Source organism: Mercenaria mercenaria, chromosome 5 (genome assembly GCF_021730395.1).
Source record: "Mercenaria mercenaria strain notata chromosome 5, MADL_Memer_1, whole genome shotgun sequence".
Taxonomy (NCBI): domain Eukaryota; kingdom Metazoa; phylum Mollusca; class Bivalvia; order Venerida; family Veneridae; genus Mercenaria; species Mercenaria mercenaria.
In genome coordinates this window covers 78,786,171-78,810,815 of record NC_069365.1, presented here as the reverse complement: position 1 = coordinate 78,810,815, position 24,645 = coordinate 78,786,171, and the positions used below count along the sequence as shown (strand labels likewise).

At 36.7% G+C, this 24,645-nt stretch overlaps 1 protein-coding gene across 1 annotated transcript; it reads left to right on the top strand.

Annotated features, from left to right (window-relative positions):
- The first annotated feature begins 11 nt into the window (after positions 1-11).
- Positions 12-24,165, top strand: LOC123557710 (xaa-Pro aminopeptidase 3-like). Its single transcript, XM_045349345.2, has 7 exons — positions 12-141; positions 7,792-8,522; positions 11,583-11,670; positions 13,124-13,258; positions 16,107-16,300; positions 16,501-16,621; positions 20,790-24,165. Exons 1-7 carry the CDS (start codon positions 39-41, stop codon positions 20,957-20,959), a joined length of 1,542 nt encoding a protein of 513 aa, XP_045205280.1. The 5' UTR covers positions 12-38; the 3' UTR covers positions 20,960-24,165.
- Positions 24,166-24,645: the final 480 nt, after the last annotated feature.

The window sequence follows — 24,645 nt, the reverse complement described above, 5'->3', positions numbered from 1 at the left end:
GCGGCAAAAACATTTAACAGTTAATTCATATTTTTTACATGTTTGTGTGGGCAAAAATGGCAGCCCCCATATGTTGCCAACAACTAAATCCGATGAGATTTTTTTCGAAGAATCTAAGGGTAGCGGTCTGTGCAAGATACGGTAGTTTCGTTTGTTTTAAATAACTTGTTTTTTTTATCATACTCGTGTAAATGATTATGTGTAAGAGACACAGACACTCGTGTTGATGTAAAAACTTCAGAATTTTTTATCCTTGTTAGTAGACGCTTATTGTAAAGGAAGTGTCTAGGGGTTTTCTAGGGGTACGGACCTCCGTTTTTCTAGAGATAAAGGGTCATTTACATTTCAAATTTTGTTGAAAATGAAGTAACGAATAAGACTTCATCAGAATTCACCTTAAACTTGGATCTTAATGGTTTACAGATAACAACGTTCATCCGATTTGTTACATTTTCTTTCGGAACGTAAATAACCAAGGAACACCAAATAAATCACGAGGATTCGAACTGGCAGAAAAAAGATAATATGAAAGTAGGTGCTACCTAAAAGGCAGAGCTCCCATGAAAAATCACCAGTGTCCGTTAAAAATTAAAGGAGTTGTGCTGGAAATATCTGGAATTATGGATTCGTTTAGGAAGTTTATGTTCTTTAGATCTATTAAGATTATTAATGATAATTCATGATTTCTGAATGCATGTTTTAGACTGCATCAAGATTAATTCTCGACATGTGAAAACTCTACAAATATTCTGTATATAATCAAAAGAAAGTTTGGTATAGATTAACATCTGCACCAAGATAAAGAAAAAAAAACGTATTTGAATAATTTCTGTTATTCTTATTAAAACGCACTGCATCAACAATTTTACATAACTTATTATCATACTGGAAACCAGTCACAAAATGATAACTGCTTCAAATTGAAAAGCTTGAACTTTGAAAATTTCAAACCCAACAGAATCTCATTAGGCCAATAGCCAAAGGAATTCTGTGTCTTTGCGTGTGAATGTTGGGAAATGAGGACTTAATGTGAAAAGTTAATGTTCCAATTCCAAATTTAATTACAACAGACTTTAGTTATACAATATTTTCAAAACTCATAATAATACAAAAAAAAAAAATGAAATAAAAAATAAAAATTAAAAAAAAAATCTGGTCCAGGGGAGATTCGAACTCACGACCTCTGGATTACAACGCGAACTCGCTAACCACTACATCATTGTGGAGTTATGACGTCATGAGACAAACATAAGTATATATAATATAGTTCAGTAATGGCAGCGTGACAAAAGTCGTTTCAAACTGAAAATATTGTGTTTTATTTCTTTTTTTCTTCGTAGAAAATGTATTTAGCATTAATTTCTTATTATCAAACGCTCATTTGCATTTTTATTCAATATTCAAAGCAGTAAGCGAGACGCTTTTGTCAACCGTAAACAGTAAGCGTCTACTGACGTCTTTACTGATTAATTACTATGTGCATAGTGTACTTGAAAAAATCCGAACAACACCGATTCCAAAAAGTACCACGAATTTTCAACTCGATAGTATACACAGTTAAGATCTCTCTATTCATTTTATTTTTCATGCGTTTAACCGTAATGCGACGCTGTCGGCGCCGCTTCGCGGCGCCGGTAGCTCTGCTATAAAGATTAAACAAAATACTGTTAAATATGTTGGGGGAAAATATTTTTTAATGATAATTAACCCTTAGTGTATTTATGTTTTCCACACATTTGGTAGCCGTTACGAGATACAAGGAACGTTTTCACAAACAGCTTCTTTTACTTAATGTCGGTTAATTGATTATTAAACAATCAGTTCCGTGCCGATTATCTTTATAATATCTTGTTAAATAACAAAATAAATAGGTGTATATTATTATGCCTAATTTAATTTATTTTGCTGAATTTCAAATAGAATTTATTTAAGGGTTAGATTCACTCATTATTCTGTTATCAACAGTTTATTTTACAACAAACTAATCGGCACGGAACAGTGTATTCATTTGGAGTTCCTGGGTTATTAAGGTTTTGAAAGAGGAGGTAAGCAATCGGGTGAACGCTGGTATCTGTAAACTATTTAGAGCCAAGTTTTAAGTGAACACTGGTAAAGTCTTATTTGTTATTTCATTTTCAACAAAATTTAAGATATAAATAACTCTAAATCTCTAGAAAAAGGAGGTCCGTACCCCTAGAAAACCCCTAACAGGCTTGTCTAGAGGTACGGATCCGTACCTCTAGAGTCAGATTCTAGAGGTACGGATCTGTACCCCTAGACACTTCCTATTGTAAATTGTAGGAAGTGGCTAGTGGTCCGGTAATTGGACCTCTAGACTCGGAGTATAGAGGTTCGGTTACCGGACCTCTAGACAACCCGTACAGGGCAGGCTAGAGGTCTGGTAATCAATAAGAATACTGAGAACTGTATATACAAAGAGCTAGGAGACTATATTTTAAAACGGGAGATGATTTCAAAAATTTGTTTTCGTATTTTTCTTGTTGTTTTAAATACATGGATGATGGTAAGTCACAGGAAACAGAATTATTTATGATTCTTTAATCCCGGGAAAAATACGATCACAAATCCGACAAATAATTAATACTAATTCATGGTGGACTTTGTACATAAGGGAAAGTCTACTATCAATACGTCTGAGATCAAGGCGATAAAGTTTTAGGGATTGTAACATGTCTGTGACACTGGAGGTTTGACGGTAGTCAGCCTTAACCCAGTGAGCTGCCCATCTCTGGACAGCCACTATCTGGTCTATGAGGGTTTGGGTATAGGGTGACCACACTTCAGATCCATATTCCAGCTTGGGTCTAACGAGTGTCTGGTAAGCCATGGACTTGATGGTTTTAGATTTGACCTTGATTTTTATGTGCAGAAACCCTAATGTTTGATTTGCTTTCTTTGTTGACCTATTGATGTGGGCGTCCCATGAAAGATTATTTGATATATCCATGCCAAGGTATTTGGCCGAGGTGACTGATTCGAGTAGGACTCCATGGAGGTAGTACTGGGTGGGAATAGGATGTTTCCTTCTTGTGACGTGGATAGTTTGACATTTGGAGGGGTTAAATATCATCTGCTAAGAGACGGACTTTGGAGTTAATATTATGTGGGAGGTCATTTATTATATAAGCTAAAAAAAGCAGGGGACCAAGGACGGACCCCTCGGGAACACCGGATGGGACTGGGATGGCATCTGAACTGGTGTCATTCGGGACAACTGATTGAATACGGTTATCAAGGAAACTTTTAATCCACTTAAGACCTCTGACTCCATAACTGTGCATTTTCAGTAAGACTTTCTCATGGCTGACCTTATCGAAAGCCTTACTGAAATCTAGTAGTATGAGATCAACTTGTTTCTTATCATAGACTGCGTTAACCAGGTCGTTAACTAACGTTACTGGTTGAGTGACACATGATCTTTTTTCATAAAACCCATGTTGTAGGTAGTAGAGGATACTGTGGCTGGTGAAATGTTTTACAATTGAAGAGGAAAGGATGTGTTCCAATACTTTGCACAGAACACATGTTAGAGAAATAGGCCTGTAGTTAGCGGGGTTCACCTTTTCACCTTTTTTGTAACAGGCGCAACATTAGCTGGCTTCCACTGGGATAGTAGGGATCCCTCATCAAGGGATTTCTGGAATAAAACCTTTAGGATTGGGGCAAGTTCTTTAGATTTCTACTTCTACGGAAATACTCTCAAACAACAATTTCTGATAAAGGTTGAGGGACAGTGACATTGAAATTTTCTTAATGTGAAACACTACATCGCATGCCACATGCAGAATCAGAAAATAGTTTTAAATGTTTTGAAATTTTGAAATTGAATTTACATCAGGTTTTTTTTATTCCCCTTTGCCCAAATACCAAGCTATTTTTTTCCCTAAATCACAGGCATGGGCCTCTTCCCCTCCTGGTAAAAAAAAAGCCCTGTGCCTGTTCTCATAATATTGTCTTCTATCCATGCATCCAGTTTCATGAAACATATCTTGTACTTTTTTAAAGTTACCGCAGGATACAGGTGGTCTGATAATGGACAAGCGGATTGGTTGGTGGCAATCATTCATCCGCTGCAGTAACACACCAGTAGGGAACTCAGAAGTGGAGTACATCAATTGTATCTCAAACTCCTGGACTGCAAAATGTAATATGTACTTTCTGACTGCATCTTATTTGATGTAAACATCAAAGTCTTCTGAAAAATATGGACCTTCAAGGAAATTATGCTTTGAAGACAGGCCATCAAAATTGATCAGCTATCACATCAACTTACTTAATTTAGAATAATTTACAAAATCAATATTTTGAGTGTGGAACAACAATAAACTGTAAATATTAAAAACTAATTGATAACATACAAATATCAATGTTGATGTTTTCACTTACAATATTTTTAACCATTAATTCAAATTCATACAAATAGAAGCTGTGCAAATTAATATTTTTGAGCACATGTAGACTGTCTGTTGTCACTTTAAAATGCAGTTGAAATAATGCTTTCACTGCTTAAATTCAAATTCAAATCTTAATTATAAGAGATGAACAAGTAAAAGTTAACTATTTGTATCATATTGGTTTTGCCCTGTCCGTCCGTCACACTACATTTCTGATCAGTAACTGGAGAACCATTTGACCTAGAACCTTCAGACTTCATAGGGTTGTAGGGCTTATGGAGTAGATGACGACCTCTATTGTTTTTGGGGTAATTCCATCAAAGGTCAAGGTCACAGGGGCTTGAACATGGAAAACCTTTTCCGATCAATTACTTGAGAACAACTTGACTTAGAATGTTGAAACTTCATAGGATGATTGGACATGCAGAGTAGATGACCCTTATTGATTTTAGGGTTACTTTGTTCAAGGTCAAGGTCACAGAGGCCAGAACATGGAAAACCATATCCAATCCATAACTTGAGAACCTTTTGACCTAGAACCTTCAAACTTCATAGCGTGATAGGACTTACAGAGTGGACAACTCTGTCATTTTGGGGTCACTTAAGTTAAGCAAAGGTCGAGATCACAGGGACCTGAACATGGAAAACTCTTTTGGATCAATAACTTGAGAATCACTTGACCCAGAATGTTGAAACTTCATGGAATGATTGGACATGCAGAGTAGATGACCCCTTTTGATTTTAGGATCACTTGATCAAAGGTCAAGGTCACAGGGGCCAGAACATGGAAAACAGTTCGACACAGAATGTTGAAACTTCATGGGATGATTGGACATGCAGAGTAGATGCTCCCTATTGTAGCCAGCCATCAGTGTCTCTTTGACTTTCACTCCTTCCCTTCTTGCCTATTACTAGTATGCTTTGGGGGAGAAATATGCTTTTCTACAAAAGTATCTTCTAGTTCATGTCAGTAAAAATGTTTGTTTTCGAGAAAATAGGTTTGTATATAATTTCTAACTTGTTTTTATTTAATACATGCCTATCCATGTTTCTTGCCAAAATGATAGAAAGAATAGACATGGATCTAATAAATACATATCTGTAGTGTTGTGATTATGCCCTGCAATCAACCTTGTTAAGGCAAGACCAATTGGCTGTAATAAAAATAATCCTTTTTTTCTATCAAAACTTATACAAAATATAGATACAACAGTGATGACTTATGTGAAGCACGAACTGTCTCCATCTTAGACAATCATAACTATTGTTAAATTATTATATATGCAATACTTTTGATAATATTGTTAGTTTTAGAAGCCAACTAAAGATTGAATTTATAACTAAACTTGCCAGTAGTTTCTACTCTGTCTGTGGGTCTAGTCCTATAGGACTGTTTATGCCAGATATGAAGTGACTACTCAGTGCATGTACAGTAATCCAAAATGTAGTTCCATGTTGTTGATGAAATATGGAATTATCAGGCTTATAAGGATGCGACAGTCTAGACCTAGATCTAGACCACTTTAATTGTAAATTTCCAGGTGTTAGTTGTATTCAGTGAGAAAATGTCAACATAAGCATAATAATTGCTTAAAAGTAAAAGCTTAAAAGTAAATTTCATGGGAGCATTTTCAGAGGGTGTTGTTTTTCCTAAACAGACTATAGAAGACATTATTGAACGCATGCCACTGAACGCTGATCCAACGTTTTTAGCTCATCTGATTTTTTGAAAAAAAATGATGAGTTATTGTCATCACTTGAGCGGTTGTCGGCGTCGGCGTCGGCGTCGGCGTTGCCTGGTTAAGTTTTATGTTTAGGTCAGCTTTTCTCCTAAACTATCAAAGCTATTGCTTTGAAACTTGGAATACTTGTTCACCATCATAAGCTGACCCTGTATAGCAAGAAACATAACTCCATCTTGCTTTTTGCAAGATTTATGGCCCCTTTTGTACTTAGAAAATATCAGATTTCTTGGTTAAGTTTTATGTTTAGGTCAACTTTTCTCCTAAACTATCAAAGCTTTTGCTTTGAAACTTGGAATACTTGTTCACCATCATAAGCAGACCCTGTACATCAAGAAACATAACTCCATCTTGCTTTTTGCAAGAATTATTGCCCCTTTTGGACTTAGAAAATCAGTTTTCTTGGTTAAGTTTTATGTTTAGGTCAGCTTTTATCCTAAACTATCAAAGCTATTCCTTTAAAACTTGCAACTCTTGTTCACCATCATAAGCTGACCCTGTACAGCAAGAAACATAACTCCATCCTGCTTTTTGCAAGATTTATGGCCCCTTTTGGACTTAGAAAATATCAGATTTCTTGGTTAAGTTTTATGTTTAGGTCAACTTTTTCTCTTAAACTATCAAAGCTATTGCTTTAAAACTTGCAACTCTTGTTCACCATCATAAGCTGACCCTGTACAGCAAGCAACATTACTCCATCCTGCTTTTTGCAATTATTATTGCCCCTTTTGGACTTAGAAAAATCATTTTCTTGGTTGAATATTATGTTTAAGTCAACTTTTCTCATAAACTATCAAAGCTATGCTTTAAAACTTGCAACAGTTTTTCACCATCATAAGTGGACACTGTACATCAAGAAACATAACTCTATCCTGCTTTTTGCAAGAGTGATGGCCCTTTTTAGACTTAGAAAATCATGGGTAGGACAATATTTCTATTATACAAAAAAAATCAGATGAGCGTCAGCACCCGCAAGGCGGTGCTCTTGTTTTATGTAACATAACATCACAATACTTTTTAGCTCGTCTGATTTCCCTGGAGGGGAGCGGTGGTCTAGTGGTTACGGTGTCGGCCGCTCAACCCGGGGGTTGTGGGTTCGAGCCCTACTGGGGTCACGACCATGACTTTTCATATGACACCAGTACTGGTGTTTCCAGGAGGCGGACTCGAGAGTGGTTCAAATAAGCTTAAAGCTTTCATCACAATCGAGCTGAAATAAATTAGTATAAACTAATAACTCTTATCATGCTGGACACGATTAATTCTGCCTTTGCGACCAGTGTAGATCATGATCAGCCTGCACATCTGTGCAGTCTGATCAAGATCTGCACTGGTCGCCATTAAGTCAGTATCTTATATTTTTGTAAACATCCCTTTTAACAGTTAATGGTACTGTCCAAAATGAAAGATAGACAAGTTCATTATAGAAATTTAGCGAGGAAAAGGATAAGATGCTGTCTAAGTCACTATCCTTAAAACAGTTTAAAACTGTAAACTCACACAGATATTAACAAAAGGCAAAAAACTTCTTAGCCAAAACCCAGTTTTACCACACGAGGTTTTATAATGAAATTCAACATTATGACACTAACATTACAAATTATTTTGTTTGTTGAGCAATTTGAATATTTCAGGATTCACAGAAAGATTGTTTGGTTCGAAAAAATGTTTACTACAAAAGAGATATTTTGGACAGCCAGCTTCACAGACCCACCCTCATCTAGTCAGCCAAGGGGAGGTCACTCCAGGAATAAGCAAGGAAGAATATGAGCATAGAAGAACAAGTCTTGTGAACAGAATAGTGCAAAATTCAAAGAATTCATTGCAAAACCATATTGTTATCTTACCTTCAGCTTCAAAAGCTTACATGACACATGATATTCCATACCCTTTTAGACAGAATACAGAATTTCTCTACTTGTCTGGTTTCCAGGAACCTGATAGTGCCTTAGTCATTCATACAACAAGTACAGGGTACAAGTCCGTCCTGTTTGTGCCAAAGAGAGACCCTGATAGGGAATTATGGGATGGTCCAAGATCGGGAGATAAGGGGGCTTTAGAACTGACTGGTGTTTCAGAAGCGTATGATACAGATAATTTTGAATCGTATTTGTACGAGTATTGTAAATCGTACCATGATTATATGATTTGGTATAGTTTGAATAGACCAGTCCATGAACATTTCCATAAAACTGTGATAGAAGATTTCTTAAAACAAGATGGTAAGAAAGGGATCGAGAGACCAGTGGCTCAGGTTCAACAACTGAGGGTTATAAAGTCACCCGCAGAGGTAGAACTGATGAAACATACAACTGAAATTGCTTCCCAAGCTTTTATTGACGTCATGAAGTTCTCAAAACCAGGTGTAAGTACTTACTTGACAAATGTGTAGCTTACTGTTAATGATATGATAAAATTATTCTAAATTATTCTAAAACTTAATTTTTATCACACTGATTGTTTTGCTGTAAAATGACTGATAGCTAAAGTATGCTGATGCTTTGGTTAAACTCATTATTTAACATATATATATATATACCAAAGTAAGATCGTTACAAGGTTAATCTAATCATCCTCCCATTTATTGTTCAAAGAATTGAATTCCATGCAGAACTCTGGTTGCTATGGCAACGAAAAGGAAAAGCTTTAAAAATCTTCTTGTTCAAAACCGCAAGGCCTAGAGCCTTGATATTTGGCATGTGACATCATCTAATGGTCCTCTATGAAGATTGTTCAAATTGTGCCCCTGGGGTGAAAAGAGGCCTCGCCCCAGGGGTCACAAGTTTTACATAGACTTATAAAGAAAAAACTTCAAAAATCCTCTTGTCTAAAACCACAAGACCTAGGCCTTTGATATTTGGTATGTAGCATTGCCTTGTGGTCCTCTACCAAAATTGTTCAAATTATAACCCTGGGGTGAAAAGAGGCCCTGCCCTGGGCGATCTCAAGTTTAACATAGACTTATATAGGGAAAAAAATAAAAGTCTTCTTGTTTGAAAGTTCAAGGCCTAGGCCTTTGATATTTGGTATGTAGAATTACCTAGTAGATCTCTAACAAGACTATTCAAATTATGCCCTTGGGGTGAAAAGAGGCCCCACCCCTTGGGTCACTTGTTATATGAATTATATCTAAGGAATAAATACTTCAAAAATGATCAGATCATATTTCCTAGACTGTTTAATTATAATTACCTGATGACCCCAAGCAATTAGGGGTCACTAAACTGTGACCTTGACCTACTGACCTACTTCCTTGTTTTTTTAAGATACAGCCTTGAAATTTGGATGACATGTACAGTTTTGCACACCGATCTTAAAACTGACTTTCAATGACCATGAATGTGACCTACTGACCTACTTTCTAATTTTTTAGCATCAGTTTGCCATTTTAAACATGTGGCTCATATTACTCAGGTGAGCGATTCAGGGTCTTCAGGGTCATCATGACCCTCTTGTTTTTTTATTATGCCCCCCTTCGAAGAAGGAGGGGTATATTGTTTTGCAGATGTCGATCGGTCTGTCGGTCAGGTCGGTCAGTCGGTCGGTCGGAATGTAGACCAATCCGTTTCCGGATGATAACTCAAAAAGGCTTGAGCCTAGGATCATGAAAATTGATAGGGAGGTTGGTCATCATCAGCAGATGACCCCTATTAATTTTGAGGTCTAAATGTCAAAGGTCAAGGTCACAGTGACCCTGAATAGTTAAACGGTTTCCAGATGATAACTCAGTAACACTTGGGCTTAGAATCATGAAAGTTGATAGGGAGGTTTGTCAAGACCAGCAGATGACCCCTATTGACTTTGAGGTCTGTATGTTAAAGGTCAAGGCCACAGTGACCCTGCACATTTAAACGGTTTCCGGATGATAACTCAAGAACGCTTAGGCCTAGGATCATGAAAGTTTATAGGGAGGTTGGTCATCACCAGCAGACGACCCCTATTGATTTTGAGGTCAGTATGTCAAAGGTCAAGGACACAGTGACCAGGAACAGGAAAATGGTTTCCAGGCAATAACACAAGAACGCTTGGGCCTAGTGTCAGGAAATTAATAGTGAGGTTGGTCATAACCAGCAGATGACCCCTATTGATTTTGAGGTCATTAGGTCAAAGGTCAAGGTCACATTGTCCAGAAACAGTTGAACGGTTTCTGATCTTTCTGTCCAAACCAACAGGGCCTAGGGCTTTGATATTTGGTATATAGCAAAATCTGGTGGTCCTCTACCAAGATTGTTCAGATTATTTCCCTGGGGTCAAATACGGCCCCACCCCGGGGGTCACATGGTTTATATAGAATTATATAGGAAAAAACTTTGAAAAACCTCTTGTCCGAAACCACAGGGCCTAGGGCTTTGATATTTTGTATATGACATCATCTAGTGGTCCTCTACTAAGATTGTTCAAATTATTCCCCTAGGGTCAAATATGACCCTGCCCTGGGGGTCACATGGTTTATATAGACTTATATAGGGAAAAACTTTGAAAGTCTTCTTGACCAAACCACAAAGAGTAGGGCTTTGATATTTGTAATGTAGCATCATCTAGTGGTTCTCTACCAAGTTTGTTCAAATTATCCCTCTAGGGTCAAATATGGCCCCGCCCCGGGGGTCCCATGGTTCATAAAGACTTGTATAGGCAAAAAACTTAGAATCTTCATGTCCATAACCTACGTCATTCAAATTTGGACCACATGTACAGTTTTGAGTGGCAAGATGAAGCTTGACATGAGTTGACCTTGATCTTGACCAAGTGACCTACTTTCACATTTCTGTAGCTACAGCCCTCAAATTTGGACCACGTGCATAGGTTTGTGTACTGAAACAAACTTTGACCTTGTTATTGACCTAGTGACCTACTTTCACATTTTTGAAGCTACAGACTTCAAATTTGGACCACATGCTTAGTTTTGTGTTTCGAAATAAAATATGACCTTGATTTTGACCTAGTGACCCTTTTTTCACATTTCTCAAGCTACAGCCTTCAGATTTGAACCACAAGCATAGTTTTGTGTACCGAAGTAAACTTTGATCTTGAGATTGACCTAGTGACCTACTTTCACATTGCTGAAGGTACAGGCTTCAAATTTGGACCACGCGCACAGTTTTGTGTTTTGAAATAAAACTTGACCTTGATTTTGACCTAGTGACCTACTTTCACATTTCTCAGGCTACAGCCTTCAAAGAACTTTTGTTTACAGTGAGCATACAATTTCTGTTCCTTGTGCAATTACTGAATGCATCAAGGGGGGCATTTCGTGTTCGAGCTCTTGTTATTTAAGTTTTGCTGAAAGAAATCTAGTCTGATGAATCTTCAAGCTAGACAAATTTTGACTTGTCCTGACAGAAAATTCTTTTCTGTTCATTTATGAACTATTCTATTCAGGGAGATTGTATTTGAGCCTGTCTATGATGATTTATGTACTTTTTAGATAAATGAGTCCCACCTATATGCCAGAATGGATTATGAGTGTCGGATGAAGGGTGCCGAGATTTTAGCATACCCTCCGGTTGTTGCAGGTATAATATCTTTCTTTCTTTTTACTTGGATTCTAGCATAAAACTTCTGTTCTTGTCACTTTTCAGGGGTGTTTTAGCAAGAGAGAAAATGTGTGTTAACAGAGAGATTCTTGCGCTCACGTGCTGTTACAACACCTTTTTATATGTGTGCGTTCTGTGGCAAAGCATAAACACATTACGGCCCGAAAACTGATAATTAAAACAGAAATGATGTCAACGTGAAAAAAACGCAGACGTTCCTGCGTGTTTCATGGAATAATGACATTGAGGGAGAATGTATTCATTTATTAGTTTTTTTTTGCGTTTTATGCTAGAGTAGTGTTAGCACATGTTCATTTCATGTTATAACATCTTCAGAATCCCTCGGGTACCAACCAATCCCTCAGGATTCTGCAGACGTTATAACACGAAAAAACATGCGTTATCCGTACAAATTATGGTTCAGGTTGGGATGCACTTTTGCTCTATCTCAGTTAATGCTAAATTTAGATTTGATTCAAACTTAAATTGTTGTTCTTCATTATTAGCCTCATGATGTGACACATGGTTCATAACTTTTACAGAAATTTTCCACGAAATATGTTCCTTTTATACTTATTTTATGTTTTGATACACTATATGTCTGTGTTTTTTAAGAAATAATAAGTATCAGAATTAGGTTTATCATAGAATAACCAGAGTTTAGAGTTCTTATGTGTATGAATATATCACGAAGACCGAAGGCCTGGGTGATATATTTCTACGCTTAAGAACGGCAAACAAGGGTTATTCTACGATAAACCTTATTTAGATACTTATTATTTCGATTCTAACATGACTTACTTCAAATAATGGTAGACAAGAATCAGAGGAGTATTTTCATCAAACCTAAATTACAACATTAGCCAAAACACTGTGCGCGCGCAGCATAGATCAAGGTCGGTTTATTGCAGAATAACTGAGATAGATTTTGCTCTTAGACAACAAGAATGTAGGTTATTAGCTGGTCATGTTAGAATACTTAATACATTTGACACAGACTTATTAATAAGCTATTATCCATATCTTCATTCAAATTGGAGTCATTAACACTCCATTGACAACTCCAGATGTACCCAGTTTCATTATCCAGCATCGAAATAGTCGAGTGCACTGTCTCCTGTGACAGCAGCTCTTGTCTTCTTTGTGTGTTGAAGTTGTTAACACATCTTGGGAACTCCCTTTTGTCAGTGTAAACATACATGTATGATCTGTTTTCTGAATTTTAAAAGTCTCTTAATACCAAATAACTGTTCTTTTTTCTACATCCTACAAGTAATACCACAAAAAATATTTTAGTTTTATAGTTGCACACATTACAGAAATAGAACAAACTTGATAGTTGATTGGCAGTGTTTGTTTTAAGGCTAAATTTTTCTCACAGGAATGGAAATGTGTTTGTACATAGATGTTAAGTTTATATTTTTATCCTCAGGTGGAGATAGAGCTAACATTATTCACTACATTAACAATAATCAAATCATACAAGATGGAGAAATGGTGTTGATGGATGCTGGCTGTGAATATCATGGATACACAAGTGATATTACAAGGACATGGCCTGTCTCAGGTAAATAAACTTGTGATATCAGTAGTACAAGGCTATTCTTGGGTAAATAAACCAGTAATATCAGTAGAACCAGGCTGTTCTCAGATGGGGAAACCTAGTGTGTAGCCTCTAGAAATAAAATTGTTACTTACTTACTTACTTAGGTAACCAGTGATAGCAGTAGTACCAGGTTTTTTCTCAGGTAAATAAACCAGTGATATAAGTAAAACTGGGCTATTCTCTGGTAAATAAACCAGTGATATCAGTAACACCAGGATAGTCTCTGGTATATAAACCAGTGATCTCAGTAACACAGACTATTCTCTGTTAAATAAACCAGTGATATCAGTAATACAAGGCTTTTCTCTGGTAAATAAACCAGTGATACAAGTAACACTGGGCATTTCTCAGGTAAATAAACCAGTGATATCGGTAATACTGGGCATTTCTCAGGTAAATAAACTAGTGATATTGGTAATACTGGCCTCTCTCAGGTGAATAAACTAGTAATGTTAGTAACATCAGGCTATTCTCAGGTAAATGAATGTCTGAACCCCTGTCCTTTGGACTGAGAGCGAAGCGTGTTAGCATTAAACAGTTACAGCTAACTACTTTAATTGTTTGAACTTATTTTTATGCCTCCCCCCCCCCCCCCCTCTCCCCCCACCCCCACTTTGAAGAAGGAGGGGGTATATTGTTTTGTAGATATTGGTCGGTTGGTCTGTAGATTGGTTTCCGGATGATAACTCAAAACACTTAAGCCTAGGATCATGATAGTTGATAGGGAGGTTGATCATGACTAGTATATGACCCCTGTTGATTTTGAGATCAGTAGAACATAGGTCAAGGTCACATTAACTAGGAACAGCTATATGGTTTCTGGATGACAACTCAAGAACTCTTTTGCCTAGGATCATGAAAGCTGATAGGGAGGTTGATCTTGACCAGCAGTTTTTGAGATCAGTAGTTCAAAGGTCAATATCACAATGACCCAGAATAGTTCAACAGATTCCAGACAATAACTTGAGAATGCTAAGGCTTAAGATCACGAAACTTAATAGGGAGGTTGATCATAACTAGTAGATGACCCCTTTTGATATCAGTATGTCAAAGGTCAAGGTCAGAGTAACCCAGAACAGTTAAACTGTTTCTGGATGATAACTTGAGAATGCTTGGGCCTAGGATCATGAAACTAAAAAGCGAGGTTGACCACAACCAGCAGATGACCCCTATTGATTTTGAGATCAGTAGGTCAAAGGTCAAGTCGGTCAAGGTTACACTTTTCTGGAACAGTTAAGCCATTTCTTGACGATAACTTGAGAATACTTTGACCTAGGATCAAACAACTTAATAGGGAGGTTGATCATGACCAGCAGATGATCCCAATAGGTTTTGAGGTCAGTAAGTCAAAGGTCAAGGTCACATTGACCCAGAACAGTAAAACTTTTTGCCAGATAACTAGAGAATGCTTTGGTCTAAGATAACATTTGATATGGAGGTCACTCATGACTGGTAAATGATCCATAGTTATTTATTTGAGGTCAGTAGGTTAAACGTCCAGTGCACAGTGACCAAATAATTGTGCACCCCCCCCCCCAATGAGTGGTGGGGGCATATAGATTTGCTCTTGTCCGTGCGTCCGTCTGTGCGTCTGTCCAAACTTCGTGACGCGCCTAGCTCTAGAAGTATTTGATATAAATCAGTGAAACCTTGCATGAGTCTTTATCATTGTATGAACTTGCCCACCTATTTTTCGTCTGGCTCTGCTCCCTAGTTTTACAGTTATGGCCCCTGAAATGGTCAAAAATGCTCATTTTCACCTTGTGACATGCCTAGCTCATGAAGTATTTGATATAGATTCATGAAACCTTGCATGAGTCTTAATCATGATATGAACTTGTGCACCTCCTATTTTTCATCTGGGTCCGCCCCCAATTTCTAGAGTTATGGCCCATGAAATAGTCAAAACTGCACATTTTCACCTTGTGACACACCTAGCTCAAAAAGTATTTAATATAGATTGATGAAACCTTGCATGAGTCTTAATCATGATATGAACTTGCACACCTCCTATTTTTCATCTGGGTTCGCCCCCTATTTCTAGAGTTATGGCCCCTGAAATAGTCAAAAATGCACATTTTCACCTTGTGACACGCCTAGCTCAAAAAGTATTTGATATAGATTGATGAAACCTTGCATGAGTCTTAATCATGATATGAACTTGCGCACCTTCTATTTTTCATCTGGGTCCGCCCCCTATTTCCAGAGTTATGGCCCCTGAAATAGTAAAAATATGCACATTTTCACCTAATTATGTGCCTCATTCAAAAAGTATTCAATGAACATTCATGAAACCTTGCTTGAGTCTTTATCATAATGTGACCTTACACTTTGCATTCTTCTTCAGAATTTTAGCGTTTATTACAGAGTTATGGCCCTTGAAATAGCCAAAATAGTGGATTTTTTGTTTGTGATGCTCATAGCTCAAAAAGTATATGGTATAGAATAATGAATCCTTTTCATAATTTTTTTTTGAGGCTATACCCCATTATGACTGCAAACATTTGAATTATTTCCCCTTATTTGTGACAAATGTACCAGTGGGGGGCACACCCTGTGTCCTACAGACACATCCTAGTTTCTGTTTCTTTTGCAGTTACTAAATGCATCAAGGGGGGCATTTTGTGTTCTACGAGTCCTTGTCTTGAATTTGCTCTGATATGTCCCATTTTATTTATTTGCAAAGTATTTAATTTATGATGTTGAGAACAATTAAACAGAAAGTACATTGGGATATACCTGCTTTATACTGAGACACACTAATACATTTTTTTTACATTACAATATACAAACTATTTTTTGTCTCCAGGAAAATTTACAACAGCTCAGAGGAAAGTTTATCTGTCAGTGCTAGCCATACAACAAGTTTGTATATCAATGTGTACCCCAGAGTTCAGCCTCTCACAGATCTATCGAGAGATGGTGAATCAGATAGCTCTACAGCTGGTCCTGTTAAAGCTGGTCCCTAGTGCATTGGTGGAAGATAAATCAAAATTGTTAAAGGTACCAGATTTTTTCTCAGTTTTATGCCCTAGTTATGGTTCCATGCTTCTAGTAAATCAGGTTAAAGGAAATTTTTGCTTGCCTGTTCAAGGCCTCAAGGCACATCTTTTTATTATTCAGTGATAGCTCTGGTCTGGATCCATGCTGGTCGCAAACCCACTATGTTGGTTTTCTCATGGCACGGCTCACTTGTATTTCAGGCAGTGAACAAGTTCTGTCCCCATCATGTTGGTCACTACCTAGGAATGGACGTTCATGACACTGCTCTTATCAGTAAAGATATAAAACTACAACCAGGAATGGTCATCACCATAGAACCAGGTTAGTATCTGTAATCTTAGAAATAACACGAATGCTGGGTAGGCTATCCCTAGAAACTGTAATGTCAAAACACAATAGTGTTATTATGTTAACACATCAATATTGCTGTGGATTGGTTTTTTTGTTTGTCTCTTTTATATCATCAAAGAAATTCAAGCTTTACATGAGGTATATATAAAGGGAGGTAATGAATGTGCCATTTTTATATTGTCATATACTTGTACTTGTAAGCCTCACATTTAGCCTTAAAGAAAGATAATATTTGTTAACTTTTACGGGATTGAATAAAGTGGTTCAATGGTAACACGCTCTGACTATGAAACCAGTGGTCGTGAGTTCAAGCTCCCGCTGCTCTAACTACAAGTTAATAATATTAAGATAGAAATATAGATGCTTTACACCTGATACACCTAAGAATCAGAGAAACTGATATGAAATTTGCAAGCCTCACTGTTTGTAATTACATGTACCAGTATTATCAAAACTATAATTATTGCAAATACTAAAGTACTGTCATTATTGGTTTAATACAGCAGTTGGGCTTTAAGAGCTTATAACCAAAATGATGAGCATAAAATCAAACAAACTAGGTGTTATTTGTGTAATTGTCTTAGTTGATTAAATGTTTTTGGGAGCAGTATACAGTCCCATACATCATTCGCTTAACCAGTCCAATATCCAGGGTTTCAAACTATTATTTACTTGTCTGCTGCAAGTGAACTTCGCTTGATAAAAATGTGTTTTGCCATTTCATTTCTCACCGAGTTGCAAGCACTAGCCTTATCTACATTTACATAATGATACAGGTGTAAGCTAGTCATAATTATTTTTAAAAGCATGCAGAAAAACAAATTGTACATTTTATCATGCCATTGCTATACATTACTATAACTACTGCCTGATAAAGCCTGTCTGAGAAAAGCAGCCTTTCTCAGGTCAAAATGAATGAATGAGTTGGGTTTTACGGCGAATCGACAAAAAAAGGTCATATATCGCCGAGTTCTCAGGTCACTTTTACACTGTAAACCTATGATAATTCTAAGGACATCATATTGTAAGGGCCCCCACCTACTTTATTGCCAGACTATTTTCTATATTAAATAGAAAAACAGGTATATTTAGTAATTTGCACTCCTATTTAACAAAAAACTAAAAAGTTGTTAAAGGGTAAGGAAAGCCCGAAAATAAGTTAATTTTATATGAAAGTCATCATCAAGCCTTTCATAAAGCTGAAAGAATTTTTAAAATCGGACAACTATTGAAAAAGATATGGCAGTTTGAAATTAAAGAAAATGACTGATAATGGAGGCAGCCATTTTAGTGTGTTTATGATGTCATTTACACACTACTGAAAAATTTATTTAGCAAATAACCTTTTAAAAGACTAATTTTCATATGTTTCTTCAGTGTAAGATGTAAAACATGATAATTTCTTTCATTATAGCTGGAAAAAGTAGAGAAATTATTTTACAGTAATAAGTACATGTAAATGCAGTTCAAATGTGTATCTAAAAATTTATTAAATCCGCCATTTTGTTTTTTGTTCCCATGGAAACAAAATGGCCGCCAATTTGACCAAATATTTAAATACTCATAACTTTCTCATTTTTACTCCGATTTTGAAAATTCTTTCACTTCTTTAAATGATTTAAGAAATCCCAACTGACAAAATTAACATTAGAACAAAGTTGCCTTTCCCTTTAATAATGGGCATGATAAATAGAATAACAGGTTACTGTCTTTTGAGAAAAGGATTTCTCAGACCCGGTTAGATATGGTCCTGAGAATCCCTTTCTCAAAAGACAGTAATCTGTTATTCTCTGTTTCTTAGACGAAGTAGCCCGCCCGCTTAGCTCAGTAGGTAGAATGTTGGGCTATGGATCGCAGGGTCGTGAGTTCGATCCTCGGGCGGGGCGTATGTTCTCCGTGACTATTTGATAAACGACATTGTGTCTGAAATCATTAGTCCTCCACCTCTGATTCATGTGGGGAAGTTGGCAGTTACTTGCGGAGAACAGGTTTGTACTGGTACAGAATCCAGGAACACTGGTTAAGTTTACTGCCCGCCGTTATATGTCTGAAATACTGTTGAAAAACGGCGTTAAACCCAAAACAAACAAACTTAGAGAAAGTGAAGTGAGTGTTCTGTTCTATAAAGGAGAATATTTTATGGATACAATCTTGCCACTTTTAATATTTTTTGTGAGTAATATGAGAAATTATTCTAGGATAGAATTCCTAGGTTGACGAACCATCATATAACCTAAGCTTTCATGTTTAAAAGAAAATAAAAACACTTCCGATTATAAACACAAGTTTATTTTTCGTTTAGGGTAAGTGTGGATTGAAAGACGGTCATAGTGGCTTACAACTTCAAACGTTAAATGGCGATTGAAGTTGAAAATCCTCACAAAGGGTGCGACCCGGGCATGCCTTAGATAATTTGAACCTCGTTGCGCCAAAGCCAGGTAGAACCAGGCACCACCTTTGGTACCATATAAAAACCAGGTACTTCCATGTACCATTTACAAACCAGGTACCCATTTTGTACCATATACGAACCAGGTACTTCCATGTACCATATGGTACTACCATGTACCATATACGAACCCGGTACCCATTTTGTACCATACACGGACCAGGTACTTCCATGTACCATATACGAACCAGGTACCCATTTTGTACCATATACGAACCAGGTACTTCCATGTACCTTATACAAACCAGGTACCCCTTTGGTACCATACAATAACCAGGTACACCATGTACCATATACGAACCAGATACCATTGGCGCAACATAAACCTAATAACAACAAATGTAACCTATGTAAATGGTTGAGCAACTATAAGAACGCCTAGCCCTTTTCGCTCTCTGGCCAATTCTTATATGCTCGAAAAAATGAACCAGAAAAAATTGAATTTTGAACCCACGAGTGTCACCAACCCCGGTAAATGGCGGCGGCTGGTCAGGGACCCATGAGTATGCAAAAAGATTTAGTAATTGACAGTTAACAACTCAGTATGGCATGCCCTAGTCGCACCCAGACGTAAGAATTTTCTGCCAGTATGACAGAAGAAAGATTAGAAGAGAGAAAATAAATAAAAGAGATGAAAGTAAAAGAAAATATTTAGAGTTTAAAGTTATAAGTTCTGGTACCGGCTTAAGATAACAAGCTAAGCAATTTTAAAATAACAAACAGGAATATATGTATCTCCTTGACGCACTCACTTCACATCATTTATAACTGTCACCATGTACATCTGATTTGCAAATGGTATAAGTAATCATAATCATAAACTAGGCAAAATGTCTTAGAGTCAAGTGTTTCAAATAAGCACCTTTAAACCTAAGTAAAAGTTAACAAACAGGAATATATGTATCTCCTAAACGCAGGCACTTCACATCATTTCTAAATGTCACCATGTACATCTGATTACAAATGGTATAAGTAATCAAAATCATAAATTAGGCAAAGATGTCTTAAAGTGTCAAGTTCTTTAAATAAGCACATTTAAATACAAGTAAAAGTTAACGCTGGTGAATGTTAACGATCAATATAGATATTTTGAACCAGTACAGAATACATTTCCATCACAGTGTCACTGGTTTCATCGTATCCTGTGATCCTTCCGAATAAGGCTGAATGATATAATCATTGGCTTCTGAGCGATACTATGATGTTGAACTTCAAAAGTAGCATATTGTGTCGATTCTGTCTGGTTATAGCGTTTCTTGACTCATGTGCTTTAACATCTGATGCCATAAAAAGTAAAGCATTCTGAAAGAGTGAGAAAAACTCGGCAGCAAAAAAGTAACAAGAATGTTGCAAAAATAGGCAAGTATTGCATATAACGTGTAACTGCCTTAATACTTTACCATTATAATTATTGATTGAAAATCTATAGTATCATAAAACAAACGAAATAGTATTTAAATTATGCTAAAAAGGGGTGCGGTGGGCGGGTTGTTCTTAAAACGGCCTCGTGACTTTACTTATAAATTATCGTCTGCTACGAAATCTCGCGATACATACCATAGCAACGACTTAGCGTTATGACAACCGATGCAAAATTACAAACAAACAATTAAATTGGAATTTAGCCAGAATAAACAAGATTAATTGGAAGGATTAATCTATATTATTTATGTATTTGTTTTCTTTCAGGGATATATATCAAAGCTGACAGCACAGATGTACCTCCAGAATACCGTGGTATTGGTATCAGAATAGAGGATGATATTTTAATCACAGAGTCAAAACCGGTTGTCCTTACAAAATCATGCCCCAAACATCCAGATGACATTGAGCAGATAATGTCCCAAACATGTAGATGACACTGATTAATGGGATAAAAGTGGTCAAAATCAGTAAAAAATATCAGGAAAGGATATAAGAAGGCATTTACATACAGGTTTAGTGATGGACATAAAAACATAAATGATGAGGGTTATCTTGTTTTATTGTGCCACACAAAATGTTGGTAGGGTGGGACAGGGCAGTTAGGTTTGCCTTTGTCCACTGTCCTGATGCCTGTCCCTCCATCCGTCTGAATTTGTTTCATGCATGCCTCAAAAAGTATTTTACCCAAACATTGTAGGATTGTTATTCATAATATGAAGTTGTGCATTTATGGATTTGTTGTGATTTCACTCCAGCCAGAATTATGGACCTCTACTTCAAAAACGTGGGACAAAGGACTTTGAAAAATGTTCTGTTTTTCGTACCATAAACATCAGTTTTAGAAAAAAATTCTGAAAAGCACATAAGTGTTCAACGCTTATAAGGAATATTTCACCAAGAAAACACAGTAAATGTATATATTTTAAGAATTAAGCATATGTCATTTGACTTGTCTCAGGCACCAGGGTTATAAAACTGAATTCTAGAACCAGTCTCAGGAAGCAACTACATGGTCATTTTCAGGACTGAGCTTAATTTCAACCAATCAGATTCTTCAGTCTTAGACTGGTCTCCAAATTCTGACTCAGGATATCACAGAACAGTTGATACATTAAAAATATTCACATATTACCAAGTTAAATGTGTTGTCTAAAACCACAAGGTCCAAAGGGTATAGAACGAGTGGAGGCCAGTCACGAAAAGCAATCTTGCCATTGGTCAACTTCCAGTTTACGCTGAGAGACAGTTAGATACTGGAGATTTGAGACTGGGCTCTAAATTAAGTTACCAGACTGGTTTGCAGTTTTATAACGATGGGCAGAGTGGAACTGAACACAATTTGCTATGAAAGTCTGTGTGATATCGATTATGTAATATCTGCGGTCGTATTAATGTACCAAACAGTATTGTGATAGAGACTTTGCTCAGATTTTTCTGATTAAGGTTAATTGCTTTATTTAAATTATGGGATATATTTTTAGCTCACCTGGCACATAGTGACAAGGTGAGCTTTTGTGATCACCCTTCGTCCGTCGTCCGTCCGTCCGTGCGTCCGTCAACAATTTCTTGTCTGCACGATAGTGGTTTCATTTATGATTTTATTTTAACCAAACTTGCACACAACTTGTATCACCATAAGATCACGGTTCCTTTCTTGAACTGGCCAGATCCCATTAGGGGTTCCAGAGTTATGGCCCCTGAAAGGGCAAAAATTAGCTATTTTGACATTGTCTGCACAATAGCAGCTTTATTTATGATTTGATTTTTACCAAACTGGCACACAACTTGTATCATCATAAGATTTTGGTTCCTTTCTTGAACTGGCCAGATTCCTTTATGGGTTCTAGAGTTATGGCCCCTGAAAAGGCCAGAATTAGCTATTTTGACCTTGTCTGCACAATAGCAGCTTTGTTTATGATTTGAATTTAATCAAACTTGCACAAAACTTGTGTCACCATAAGATCTCAGTTCCTTTCTTGAACCGGCCAGATCCCATAATGGGTTCCAGAGTTATGGCCCCTGAAAGGGCCAAAATTAGCTATTTTGACCTTGTCTGCACAATAGCAGCTTCATTTATGATTTGATTTTAACCAAAGTTGCACTCAACTTGTATCACCACAAGATCTTGCTTCCTTTCTTCAACTGGCCAGATTCTATCATGGGTTCCAGAGTTATGGCCCCTTAAAGGTCCAAAATTGGCTATTTTGGCTTTTGCAGCCATATAGAGACTTCATTTATGGTTTTTTTTGATACAGACTTTTAAAATATCTTCAACAACAATAAGTCTTGGATTCCGTGACAAATCAGATCCAATCATAGGTTCCAGAGTTATTTTATATCTGATTACCTCCCCTGATTGTAATCAAAATTGATTTATATCAGTTAGTACTTATAGGACTTATTTGAAATTTCATTATTGTTATTAGTTGGACAGAGACAATCAGGGTAGATAACTATGAACTGATTTATGTCAAATTACCTCCCTTTATTTCAAATTAAAATGGGTATATCTCCATAACTAATGAAGATACTGATCTGAAATTTCATTTATGTCAACAGATTTATTTGGCAGATCCTTCTTTTGTTCACTTACAATTTTTATTTTTTTAATTACTTCCCTGTTACGTTACTATAAATAGCTTATTTTTAGTAACTTTTTTATTATTGGCCGTAGGGAAAAACCGAGACCACTTTTCTGTGGTACAACATGGATGGTACCTCCAATTTTTAGGTGTATTTTGACATATCTATACCTTGTAAGAATTTTTTTGTTTTTTTGGTTAAATGTCTTCGCTTTGTTGTTCCTGTCCTTTGGACTTAGATATTTTTTCTTCTTGTCCTCAAGTGCAATGATAACAGGTGAGCGATATAGGGCCATCATGGCCCTCTTGTTTATTTTTATGCCCCCAGCATCTACTGATGCAGGAGACATATAGTGATTGTCCTGTCCATCCATTAGTTCATCTGTCCATCCATACGAGGTTAACCAAATGGGACTGTTTCGTCTAGCATCAATACCCCTTACAAGAATGAATTGATACTAATACAGATGTAAACTGTGACCATTCCTCATCTTCAAACGTCACCTGACCTCAGTTTGACCTTGACCTTGACCTCGTTTTGGACTCGTTTTGGACTTGGGTGCAAAATCTATCGACAAGGATGCCACTGGGGGCATCAAGCATTTATTGAACACAGCTTGTTTGTACTAGATGTATTTATTCAAAGGATACTATAATATCCCCCTTATATCAGAGTCGCTACAGAAAAATTTATTATTGTTAAATGTCAAAGAACAGGTTACATAGAGGAGGACTTATTTTGGGAAGAATTTAAGTCAAATTGTCTTTATACATGACATTAAAAATGCCTGTCATTAACACATTTTATTTTTCTAAGTGGTATTTCAGGAATATTGTGTATATACATGTCTTGTATATTTCATAAGTAATATTCAACACAAGATCATACAGTTACATTTTCAATTGCCATCCTGAAAGTATTTTATATGTTTAAAAAGCATTTGTTTCCATCTCTGGTAAATCAGCAAAAATGATTTCTGTTACAACAGAATAGTCTAATTGAAATTGTAAATTTTGCATTAGTCAAGTATTAAAACAAGACTATGCATATTTTTGAACTGATTGTTGTTGTAATTTCACTGAGTTTAAATAATTGTCATAATTCATTTTCCACATCTGAGTGGTTAAAATCACTAACTGTCAGTCACTTGTATGGGCCCTGCTTAGAGCTAACTTGTGGTAGGTCAATGTTCTATCCAGGTGCCAACCTGTGCTTTAAATAGTATTGGAAGGACATGCTGGAATGTCACCTGGGATCTTCCTTCTCCAATCAAACGGGAAAGGGGACCTGAACTTAAAACCAATAAGAATTATATTGTCCTTACTGCATAATTTTAGCATTGTATTATTATGCTCCTCCTTAGAAGAGAAGCTATTGTTTTCCTCATGTAAGTTCATCTGCCAGTCTGTCAGTCCAGGGTCTTTCAAAAATGAATGTGTCATTTTGAGTGACCCTGGTCAGTCCATCACATGGTGACAACTTTGATGCAATAACTGAAGGACCCTTTAAGCCTACATCATTCAGACTTCATAGGATG